Genomic DNA, 12,320 nt, shown 5'->3' with positions numbered 1-12,320 from the left:
TCTTCCATTCTTCAAAAAACCCGCTAGTTATAGAATCATTTACAGCACAGAAGGAGACCATTCGACCTTCCTGCTGTCACCCCATTCCTCGCCACCCCATCACTCGCCATCCCCACCCCGAGACTTCCCGATATTCCTGAATCCGCTCTTCCTCCCCTCCACCCCCAGCCTCCCTGAGCTACTACGACTGTGGTTTGATACCAAAGGCCTACCTGTCTGACAGCCAACCTCTACATCTGACTGGATCGGCCAGGCAATAGAGACAGAAAATGTTAATCAGATCCTGCTGTTAAATTCAGCAGGACCTGCGGGAGACCCATTATTCTGGCTTTCGACCTCAAATCAGCCCTCCTTGCCTCTGCTTTAATATTCAGCCCACTGTCACAAATCCAAAGTCTTTTATGGTTAGAGATTAAATTATGCATTTATAAATTAATTTAGCTGATCAATGAAGCATTTAGTGGTACACGTTCAAAAAGAATCCTTCCCTTCTTGCTGAATTAAAATGTTCCGCAAATCAACTAAGAACTGCATAATATCCCATTGTGCACCTGTCTTTGTAAAGGGTTCTAAATGAAGAGCTACACATTGTTAAAAAGATTTTTTAAGAAGTTATATCATGGAAAGAATTTCCATAGTAATGATTAATGTATGAACCAGCCATTCTGAGAGTCTTGTCCCTGCCATTGTGCAAAACAGAAGGGACAAGGCAGCTGAAAGACAATCTTCATGTGTGACAGCAGCAATATCAGAAAAGCTTCTACCTTGGATTTCTCTATTGAGAATGGCTAAACTGTTAATCTGAAACGAGGGACCATTCCCATGTTTGTTCTTTTATCAATATCGTAGATGCCACAGGAAAAGTACACAGGTGTTGAATAATACTGAAAATCTGTAACAAATCTTTAGATTATCAAGTCTAAAGTCTGATTAATCTAAAGAGTTGAGTTTAAATAATTTCCATGTGCAGTACAGCAATACAGTATTTTAGCAGAAAAAAAAGCTAGTAATTAGGTTAGAAATCCATTGAGTGCTTTTGGATCAGGATGTGCCATGGGAAAAATGTATCTAGTCTGATTTTAACAATACAAATTGGCTTTGATGCAACCCTAGAATTCCCCTCCCAACTTTCTTCTGCGGGCTGTTAAGGAAAAGCTGCACACAAAGCACCAGAACATGATTTAGTTGTTTCGAAGAAAGTATATTTGCCATATCCATATTTTGCTGCACAATATTAATAATTGAAGTGTCTAAATAGCACAACAGATGATTAAAATTTAAATCAAATCTTACACATTACTCCTTATCAAATACGACTACAGTGTCTTGCTTTTTTTTAAACATTAAAAAGTGCAGTCTGTCATCTCAGACAGATAATGACCCCTGCACCCACAATACATTCCACCACTGGTTTGCCAAGGCTAAAGTAATTGTAAGTATCATTATTATTCATCTGTCAATTTGAAAGAGTATTTTGAGACCCCATTATATCCCTTTTATTATAATAGCAGCAGACCTGCTGTTGGTTCTCCCACGCTGTGAAAGACATCCCATTTAAATTGCAACAGGCAAACTGAGCAAATGTAATCCTATGCATACACAGTTGTCTCAAAGTCCCAAATAGTGGCTTCAATTTCATGTTGAAGGTGTTTGCTAGTGGCTAGGGAAGGTTCATGGAGATTGGCAAGCAGAAAATTGTATGCAGGCTTTTATCCACAAGCATTGCCCTCAACTGTGCCCTTATCGACTGATAACACTATTTCTCCCAGCCAGATAAATTGACAAATTTGACATTGTAAAATTATAATACTGATTAATGTGACATTAAGTGGAAGATTACTGAGGAAGCTGTGGCTCAGTGGCAGCACTCAAAAGGTTGCGGGTTCGGGTCCCACTCCGGAGACTTGAGTACATAATCTAGGCTCACACTCCTGTGCAGCACTGGGAGGGCTGCACTGTCAGAGATGCTGTCTTTCAAATCAGATGTTAAACCGAGGCTCCTTCTGCCCACTAAGATAACATCCCAGACACTGCCATCACCATCCCTGGGTATGTCCTGTCCCACCGGCAGGACAGACCCAGCAGAGTGGCAGCACAGTGGTATACAGTAGGGAGGGAATTGCTCTGGGAGTCCTCAACATCGTCTCCGGACCCCATGAAGTCTCATGGCATCAGGTCCAACATGGGCAAGGAAACCTCCTGCTGATTACCACCTACCACCCTCCCTCAGCTGATGAATCAGTACTCCTCCATCACTTGGAGAAAGCACTGAGGGTGGCGAGGGCACAGAATGTACTATGGGTGGGGGACTTCAATGTCCATCACCTAGAGTGGCTTGGTAGCACCACTACTGACCAAGCTGGCCGAGTCCTAAAGGATTTAGCTGCTAGACTGGGTCTGCGGCAGGTGGGGAGGGAACCAAGAGGGAAAAACATATTTGACCTCGTCCTCATCAATCTGCCTGCCACAGATGCATCTGTCCAAAACAGTATTGGTACGAATGACCACCGCACAGTCCTTGTGGAGACGATGTCCCGCATTCACGTTGAGGATACCCTCCATCGTGTTGTGTGGCATTACCACCGTGCGAAATGAGATATAATTCGAATAGATCTAGGAATGCAAAACTGGGCATCCATGGGGCGCCGTGGGCCATCAGCAGCAGCAGAATTGTACTCAACCACAATCTTTAAGCTCATGGCCCGGCATATCCCCCACTGTACCATTACCATCAAGCCAGGAGACCAACCCTGGTTCAATGAAGAGTGCAGGAGGGTATGCCAGGAGCAGCACCAGGCACACCTCAAAATGATGCATCAACCTGGTGAAGCTACAACACAGGACTACTTGCATGCCAAACTGCATAAGCAGCATGCGAAAGACAGAGCTAAGCAATCCCATAACCAACAGATCAGATCTTAGCTCTGCAGTCCTGCCACGGCCAGCCATGACTGGTGGTGGATAATTAAACAACTAACTGGAGGAGGTAGCTCCACAAATATCCCCATCCTCAATGATGGGGGAGCCCAGCACATCAGTGCGAAAGATAAGGTAGAAGCATTTGCAAAAATCTTCAGCCAGAAATGACGAGCTGATGATCCATCTTGACCTCCTCCCTAAGTCCCCAGCATCACAGATACCAGACTTCAGCCAATTCGATTCACTCCACGTGATATCAAGAAACGACTGAAGGCACTGGATACTGCAAAAGCTATGGGCCCTGACAATATTCCAGCAATAGTACTGAAGAGCTGTGCTCCAGAACTTGCCGTGCACCTAGCCAAGCTGTTCCAGCACAGCTACAACACTGGCATCTACCTGGCAATGTGAAAAATTGCCCAGGTATGTCCTGTACACAAAAAGGAGGACAAGTCCAACCAGTCTACTCTCAATCATCAGTAAATTGATGGAAGGTGTCATCGACAGTGCTATCAAGCAGCACTTGCTTAGCAATAACCTGCTCAGTGACACTCAGTTTGGGTTCCGCCAGGGCCACTCAGCTCCTGACCTCATTACAGCCTTGGTTCAAACATGGACAAAAGAGCTGAACTCGAAGTGCGGTGAGAGTGACTGCCCTTGACATCAAGGCAGCATTTGACAGAGTATGGCATCAAGGAGCCCTATCAAAACTGAAGTCAATGGGAATCAGGGGGAAAACTCTCCGCTGGTTGGAGTCATACCTAGCACAAAAGATGATGGTTGTGGTTGTTGGAGGTCAATCATCTCAACTCCAGGACATCGCTCCAGGAGTTCCTGAGGGTGGTGTCCTAGGCCCAACCATCTTCAGCTGCTTCATCAATGACCTTCCTTCAATCATAAGGTCAAAAGTGGGGATATTCGCTGATGATTGCACAATGTTCAGCACCATTCGCGACTCCACAGATACTGAAGCAGTGTAGAAATGCAACAAGACCTGGACAATATTCAGGCGGGCTGATAAGTGGCAAGTAACATTCACGTCACACAAATGCCAGACAATGACCATCTCCAACAAGAGAGAATCTAACCATCTCCCCATGACATTCAACGGCATTACCATCGCTGAATCCCCCCAATATCAACATCCGAAGGGTTACCACTGACCAGAAACTGAACTGGAGTAGCCACATAAATACCGTGGCTACAAGAGCACGTCAGAGGCTAGGAATCCTGCGGCAAGTAACTCACCTCCTACCTCCCCAAAGCCTGTCCACCATCTACAAGGCACAAGTCAGGAGTGTGATGGAATACTCTCCACTTGCCTGGATGGGTGCAGCTCCAACAACACTCAAGAAGCTCGACAGCATCCAGGACAAAGCAGCCCGCTTGATTGGCACCTCATCTACAAACATTCACTCCCTCCACCACCAACTCACAGTGGCAGCAGTGTGTACCATCTACAAGATGCATTGCAGTAATACAACAAGGCTCCTTAGACAGCACCTTCCAAACCCACGACCTCTACCACCGAGAAGGACAAGGGCAGCAAATGCATGGGAACACCACCACCTGCAAGTTCCCCTCCAAGCCACACACCATCCTGACTTGGAACTATATCGTCGTTTCTTCATTGTTGCTGGGTCAAAATCCTGGAACTCACTTCCTTACAGCACTGTGGGTGTACCTACCCCACATGGACTGCAGCGGTTCAAGAAGGCAGCTCACCACCACCTTCTCAAGGTCAATTAGGGATGGGCAATAAATGCTGGCCTAGCCAGTGATACCCACATTCCATGAATGAATGAAAAAAAGCTCCAATGGCACGATTTCGAAGACACGGGATACTGCAAAGGCTATGAGTCCTGACAATATTCCAGCAATAGTACTGAAGAGCTGTGCTCCAGAACTTGCCGTGCACCTAGCCAAGCTGTTCCAGCATAGCTATAACACTGGCATCTACCTGGCAATGTGAAAAATTGCCCAGGTATGTCCTGTACACAAAAAGGAGGACAAGTCCAACCAGTCTACTCTCAATCATCAGTAAATTGATGGAAGGTGTCGAATATTTATCCCTTAACCAACACCATCTAATCATATTACCTGGTCATTGTCACAGTACTGCTGTGGGACCTTGCTGCATGCAAGTTGGGTGGTGCGTTTCCTACATTCCTACAGTGAAGACACTTCACAAGTACTTCATTGGCTGTAAAGCACTTTGGAACATCCTGAGGTCATGAAAGGCGAGGTATAAATGCAAGTCTTTTATAAAATGGTGATGGCAGACTGCATACTTGCCATAGGGACACGCCTCTGTTAGAATACCCGATTAAAACTTGTTCCTAAGGTTGTTCTCTACTCCTCAGAACCAGCAGGACAACCTCCATTACATTAGAGGGTGACCACCAAAGTCATGGATAGCAATGACAGCACTGCTGTACTCTAACTGGGCCATAAAGTACGGCCTTGAAGCACCGAGAGGATACTGCTTTGGAGCAAAGCACTGTTCAATAATAAACATTCGCCCGCTGACTGACAGGAATTAATATTACCACATAAGCTGAAGGTCAGAGATAAATGATGAGAAAATTTCGCAAATGAAAAATATAGGCATGGTCAATTAAGTGGAAGATTTACAGTCATCACATTTCCAAATCACTGAACAAACCATGATCATCATTATTATGCAACCAAATGACTGCATCCATTTTTCAGCAATTAACATCGTCTCTCATTAAGTCATCGGGATCTGTATTCTGAACAGGCAAGCACTGTCCTATTCCCAACTACTTGTAAAATAGATTACCCAAGTCTGAATATAAGCAACAGTTCAACAATGAAGGTTACTCTTCAGATTTCTATTTTACCAGCAGGAACCTACATGCCTATGAGCTAAAAATCACGTAGTAGGCAAACTCATCTAAATGGGTGTGATACCCTAATGGTTTTGATACAGGACGGGCAATCCAGACGTCCTGAGATCAAATCACAGCATAGTAAATTGTGAAATTGAATTTAATAAATCTGGTAATTTGAGGCATCAGAAAATAATGATAAACCCGCTGGCTAGGCCAGCATTTATTGCCCATCCCTATTTGTCCTCGAGAAACTGGATGGCTTGTTAGGCCATTTCAGAGGGCATTTAAGAGTCAACCACATGCTGTGGGTCTGGAGTCACATGTAGGCCAGACCAGGTAAGGACAGCAGCTTTCCTTCCCTAAAGGACATTAGTGAACCAGATGGGTTTTTATAACAAAAGACAATGGTTCCATGGTCACCATTAGACTAGCTTTTTTAATTCCAGATTTATTAACTGAATTAAATTTCACTGTCTGCCATGGTGGGATTTGAACCCATGTCCCCAGAGCACTAGCCTGGGCCTCTGCATTGCTAATCCAGTTACATTAAAACTATGTCACCGCCTCCCCATTGATTGATCTGACTGATGTCCTTCGGGGAAGAGATCCTGCCCCGACCCACTTTCCCAAAATGTGACTCCAGTCCCACATGGGAGTCAGCAATGAAAAATGCCTTGCCAGTGTGGCTCATGTCCCAAGAACAAATTAAAAAAAAGTCCTACACTACTTTGTTTAATTGAGTGGGGGAGGGGGAAATAAATGCACAAAGAAAATATAGAGTGAATTACTGATAATGTAAGCTTATGAAGAGACACACCAGTATAATAATCAACAGAATATCTGGTTTAGGGGTCTCAGCAATTTTGACATTTTCGGCTGCAGTTATATAACAGATCCAATCTCAGACTATACCAGCACCACTCTCAACAAAAACATTTGCCAGTGAGGTCCAATAAAACGTGATGAACTGAATTAGAATTAATTTGGGTTCAAGAGTTGATTTTAGCTGATTTAACCTTTTTATTTTAAGACCTTATCATTTTGAAATAGTGACAGGGTAAAATATGAGGTACTGGTAAATAGAAGTCTTCTAAAGAGTCATGTGACTCAAAAAACTAGGCAGGAATAAAATTGTTGACTTGGTTAAAAAAAATTGGGTGAAAACGCAAACGCAGAATATACCAGAATGTTAAATGCTGACCTACCTCCACAATCATCTTCACTGTGGGTAACGTAGTAGCAATATTCTGTGGGTGTGGAGGACGAACAGTTATTGGTACGCAACCTGCGTATAGGCATCCATAAAATGCTGCAATTAAGTCTATTCCTGTATGAAGGACAAAACATTTTTCATCTTGATATCTGCACTTTAAATTACAAAGCCTCATGTTACTGCAGTATAAGCTTTGCAACAAACTAAGTCATCAGGTTTTCTTCAAAAGGCACTTAATCCATCTAAAATAGCAAACTTAGATTAATGATGTCAAGTTCCTCTAATCCTTAGCTTTTTAGCTGATGAAACATAGAAATTCCTTTTAATCTGACGATAAATTTTGAATGCACATTGCATTTGGCACAATATTGCTGTGGATCTGGAGTCATATGTAGGCCAGACCAGCTAAGGATGGCAGATTTCCTTCCCTAAAGAATATTAGTTGTTACAACAATCGACAATGCTTTTATGTTTTCCAATTAGACTAGCTTTTTAATTCCAGATTTATTTATTGAACTCAAATGTCACCATCTGCCATGGTTGGATTCGAACCCTTATCCTGAGCACTAGCCTGGGCCTCTGGACTACTAGTCCAGTGACATTACCACTACGCCACCGCCTCCCCATTAACATACCTGGTGGATAGACCAAAGCCACATGATCTCCATCCTGTAGGTGCCCCCTCTCCATCAGCATAACTGCTATTTTCTCGGCTCGTTTATGTAGCTGAAGGCATGTTAAAGAATTGGCTATTGTTCCCTGGTAAACAAAAATAAAAGGTGAAATGTGATTACTTTTATGACAGCTCAAATGATTATCTCACTGAACAGAGATAATAGAATTGGAAAGAGCATTCATACCCAACATCAAAATACATATTGCATATTAACTCCTAGAAATTAAAATAACAATTGCTTAAAGCAGGCAAATCAGTTTGTTCTTCACCACAGCTGCCATTTTTATTGAAGGAAACATGCCCCTTCACTAACTTTTATTTATAGCAATACCAATGAATATCAGAAAATATATAACATAGTAAAAAAGTTTAAAAAGTGAAGCATTCTCTTCAGTGTCTTGAGAATCATTCTACATTATAGGGCAAAATAAATTACCCAATGTCTCAAAATATTTTTATGCATACTCTCCTGCACAAATTTCAAAATACTGAAGAATGAAACTATTAGAGTTTATAACACAGATTAAATTACTAAACTATGGGAGAAATGGAAGTTGATCAGGGTTAGTCAGCAGAGATTTCTAAAATATAAGTTGTGATTGACAGACATATAGAACTCTTTAAAAAAAAAAATAACAGAGGATAAATAAATGCTGTGGATATGGTTTATAAGGATTTTCCAAAAGCATTTGGTGAAGTACTCAGATCAGAAATATATGAAGAGTGGTGTTCCACAGGGGTCTGGAACACAGGAAGGTCACTTCTAATGCAAAAGTCATATGACACCTTAGAAATAGTATAAAAATACAAGTTTTTGAAGCAAACACTTGGGGGTATTGTATCCTCAAACAACACTTCTCATCCCATGCCTTATTCGGAGATTTAAGGTACAAGTTTAGGGCGGCACAGTGGCGCAGTGGTTAGCACCACAGCCTCACAGCTCCAGGGACCCGGGTTCAATTCCGGGTACTGCCTGTGTGGAGTTTGCAAGTTCTCCCTGTGTCTGCGTGGGTTTTCTCCGGGTGCTCCGGTTTCCTCCCACAAGCCAAAAGACTTGCAGGTTGATAGGTAAATTGGCCATTAGAAATTGTCACTAGTATAGGTAGGTGGTAGGGAAATATAGGGACAGGTGGGGATGTTTGGTAGGAATATGGGATTAGTGTAGGATTAGTATAAATGGGTGGTTGATGTTCGGCACAGACTCGGTGGGCCAAAGGGCCTGTTTCGGAGCTGTATCTCTAATCTAAAAAAAAAGTTTACTTTAAATTTTGATGGATAGTCTAAGATAATTTTGCTGTAACAGTAGCAAGGTTAAACTTTTGGATTATTTTAAAAATAAGAATATGTGTTACATCTTAGTAATATTTGACATAGTGATATACTTATCCACTTAAGAAGTTTATTACATGTTAAATTTTTTAATAAATATATAAAAGTTAATAAATCGTCTCATGTAGCATTCTGTATACAACTCCAAGAACCCTCTCTCTGTGTCTCTTTAAGTGGAGAGATACGTATTGAAGAGAGTTTCCCAGACCCTTATAATATCTGGGATATTTATGACTTAGCCATAAAATATTAGAAATAGGCCATCCGAAAGATGGTAAAATTCTCTGTTGGTTTTCTTTCTTTGAGGGAAAGCTAGTGCAATTCTTTGGACCCAAATAAGTGTCTTTGAATTTGCCTGGTTTGAACTTGATTAAAGGAGATTCGTGGGGATGCGCTCCTGATTTGGTTTAGTCCTTATAAGCAGTTAGATTCATAAATCACTTCAGAGTTAGTGTGAAGAGAGAAGGTAAGGATTTTTCACTAGAAATGAGAGGTCAATGGGTGACCTGGTACAGGCCTTCAAGATTATGAAGGTTATTACAAGACAAACAGTAGTAAACATAGAAAATAGGAGAGGTAGGCCATTCGGCCCTGCTCCACCATTCAAAAAAGATCATGGCTGATCGTCTAATTCAGTACTCTGTTCCCACTTTCTCACCGTATCCCTTGATCCCTTTGTCATTAAGATATCCATCTCCTTCTTGAATATATTTAATGCTTTGGCCTCCACTGCCTTTTGCGGTAGAGAATTCCACAGGTTCACCACCCTCTGAGTGAAGAAATTTATCCTCATCTCGGTTCTAAATGGCATACCCCATATCCTGAGACTGTGGCCCCTAGTTCTGAACTCCCCAGCCATTGGGAACATCCTCCCTGCATCTAGCCTGTCTAGTCCTGTTAGAATTTCATAGGTTTCTATGAGATCCCTTCTCATTCTTCTAAACTCTTGTGAATATAGGCCTAGTCGACCCAATCTCTTCTCATACGTCAATCCTGCCATCCCAGGAATCAGCCTAGTAAATCTTCTTTGCACTCCCTCCATGGCAAGAATATCCTTCCTCAGATAAGGAGACCAAAACTGCACACAATACTCCAGATGTGGTCTCACCAAGGCCCTGTATAACTGCAGTAAGACATCCTTGCTCCTGTACCCAAATCCTCTTGCAATGATACCATTCGTCTTCCTAACTGCTTGCTGCACCTGAATGCTTGATTTCAGCGACTGGTGCACAAGGACACCCAGGTCTCGTTGCACCTCCTCCTTTCCCAATCTATCACCATTCAGATAACAATCTGCCTTTTTGTTTTTACAACCAAAGTGGATAACCTCACATTAATCCACATTATACTGCATCTACCATGCATTTGCCCACTCACCCAACTTGTCCAAATCACATTGGAGCCTCTTTGCATCCTCCTCACAACTCACATTTCCCTCCCCCGCCCCCCCCACCCCACTCAGCTTTGTGTCATCTGCAAACTTAGAAATGTTACATTTAGTACCCTCACCCAAGTCATTAATATAGATTGCGAATAGCTGAGGCCCAAGCACTGATCCCTGCGGTTCCCCACTAGTCACTGCCTGCCACCTGGAAAAAGACCCATTTATTCCTACTCTCTGTTTCCTGTCTGTCAACCAATTCTCAATCCATGCCAGTATATTACCCCCAATCACATGTGCTTTAATTTTGTACACTAACCTCTTATGTGGGACCTTATCAAAAGCCTTCTGAAAATTCAATTACACCACATCCACTGGCTCTCCCTTATCTATTCTACTAGTTACATCCTCAAAAAGCTCCAGTAGATTTGTTAAGCGTGATTTCCCTTTCATAAACCCATGCTGATTTTGCCCAATCCCGTTTATGCTTTCCAGGTGTTCTATCACATCCTTTATAATAGACTCTAGCATTTTCCCCACTACTGATGTAAGGCTAACTGGTCTGTAATTCCGTTTTTTCTCTCTCGCTCCTTTTTTAAATAGTGGGGTTACATTTGCCACCCTCCAATCTGTAGGAACTGCTTCAGAGTCTATAGAATTTTGGAAGATGACCATCAATGCATTCACTATTTCCAGGGCCACTTCCTTTAGTACTCTGGGATGTAGATTATCAGGCCCTGGGGATTTGTCAGCCTTTAACCCCATTAATTTCCCTAGCACTATTTTTTTTTTTACTAATACTGATTTCCTTCAGTCCCTCCCTCTCATTAGACCCTTGGTTCCCTAACATTTCTGGGAGGTTATTTGTGTCCTCCTTTGTGAAGACAGAACCAAAGTATGTGTTTAATTGTTCTGCCATTAGACTATATCCAGTGGTCGGTGAGATAACAACAAGGCGGCATAAATTTAAGATGAACCACAGGAGGATTAAAAGAGAGATCAGAGAAATTCTTGGCACTGACAGCAGATAGAATGTAACATTCTCTGCCCCAAAAGCTTGTGGAAGCAGAGTCCCAAAATATAATTAGACAGTTGCTTGAAAGATAAAAATATTTAAGGGTGTGGGGAGTGAACAGAAATGTGGGATCTTTATAAAGTGACCCAAAGTCAAAAAACACTTTTGCAAATGTGATGGGCCAAATGGCATGTTTTTGGGTAGTAATGTTTGCAATTCTAAATTAAAATTTAGAATCTTTTGTTTCTTCATCTTCTAAAGTTAACCGAATGCTGACTATATCTGTTTCCTAAAAACATCCCTTAATCAACTTATTGCAAAAGATATTATATGAAGCAGTAAAATGAATTCCATAAAACAGTGTCTCACAAATCTATATAGCTGCACATTGGAGGACATTTTCCTGAAATTTAAACATGAAGTTGGAGATTCTATTGAATGAAACCGGATTTTTATTAATGGCCATTTAAAGGAAATAAACTTGCAGGGCTACGGGGATCGAGCTGGGGAGTGGGACTGACTGGATGACTCTTTGGACTCGATGGGGCGAATGGCCTCCTTCTGTGCTGTAGATGACTCTATGACTCTAATGGTAGCATGTCTGGCACAGTGGCTAGCACCGCAGCCTCACAGCTCCAGTGACCCGGGTTTGATTCTGGGTACTGCCTGTGTGGAGTTTGCATGTTCTCCCTGTGACCGCATGGGTTTCCACCGGGTGCTCCGGTTTCTTCCCACAGCCAAAGACTTGCAGGTTGATAGGTAAATTGGCCATTGTAAATTGCCCCTAGTATAGGTAGGTGGTAGGGGAATTGAGGGAAGGTGGAGATGTGGTAGAAATATGGGATTAATGTAGGATTAGTATAAATGGGTGGTTGATGGTCGGCACAGACTTGGTGGGTGTATCTCTAAATAAAAATAAATAAATAAAAAAA

The 12,320-nt window shown here is 42.3% G+C and overlaps 1 protein-coding gene across 5 annotated transcripts in view; it reads right to left on the bottom strand.

Moving 5' to 3' along the window:
• The window catches only part of LOC137349461 (disco-interacting protein 2 homolog C), a 635,092-nt gene that overhangs the window by 104,436 nt on the left and 518,336 nt on the right, over positions 1-12,320 (bottom strand). For all 5 annotated transcript variants that reach the window (XM_068014972.1, XM_068014974.1, XM_068014973.1 and 2 more), the window contains 2 exons: positions 7,623-7,746; positions 6,980-7,101 (listed from right to left, as the gene is read on the bottom strand). In XM_068014972.1, coding sequence (XP_067871073.1) covers positions 6,980-7,101; positions 7,623-7,746 — 246 coding nt within the window. The remainder of the gene's footprint in view (positions 1-6,979; positions 7,102-7,622; positions 7,747-12,320) is intronic.

The sequence above is a fragment of the Heterodontus francisci genome, chromosome 2 (genome assembly GCF_036365525.1).
Source record: "Heterodontus francisci isolate sHetFra1 chromosome 2, sHetFra1.hap1, whole genome shotgun sequence".
In the NCBI taxonomy this organism is placed as follows: Eukaryota; Metazoa; Chordata; class Chondrichthyes; order Heterodontiformes; family Heterodontidae; genus Heterodontus; species Heterodontus francisci.
The sequence above is the reverse complement of the archived record's forward strand: the minus strand, read 5'-3'. Positions and strand labels throughout refer to the sequence as shown.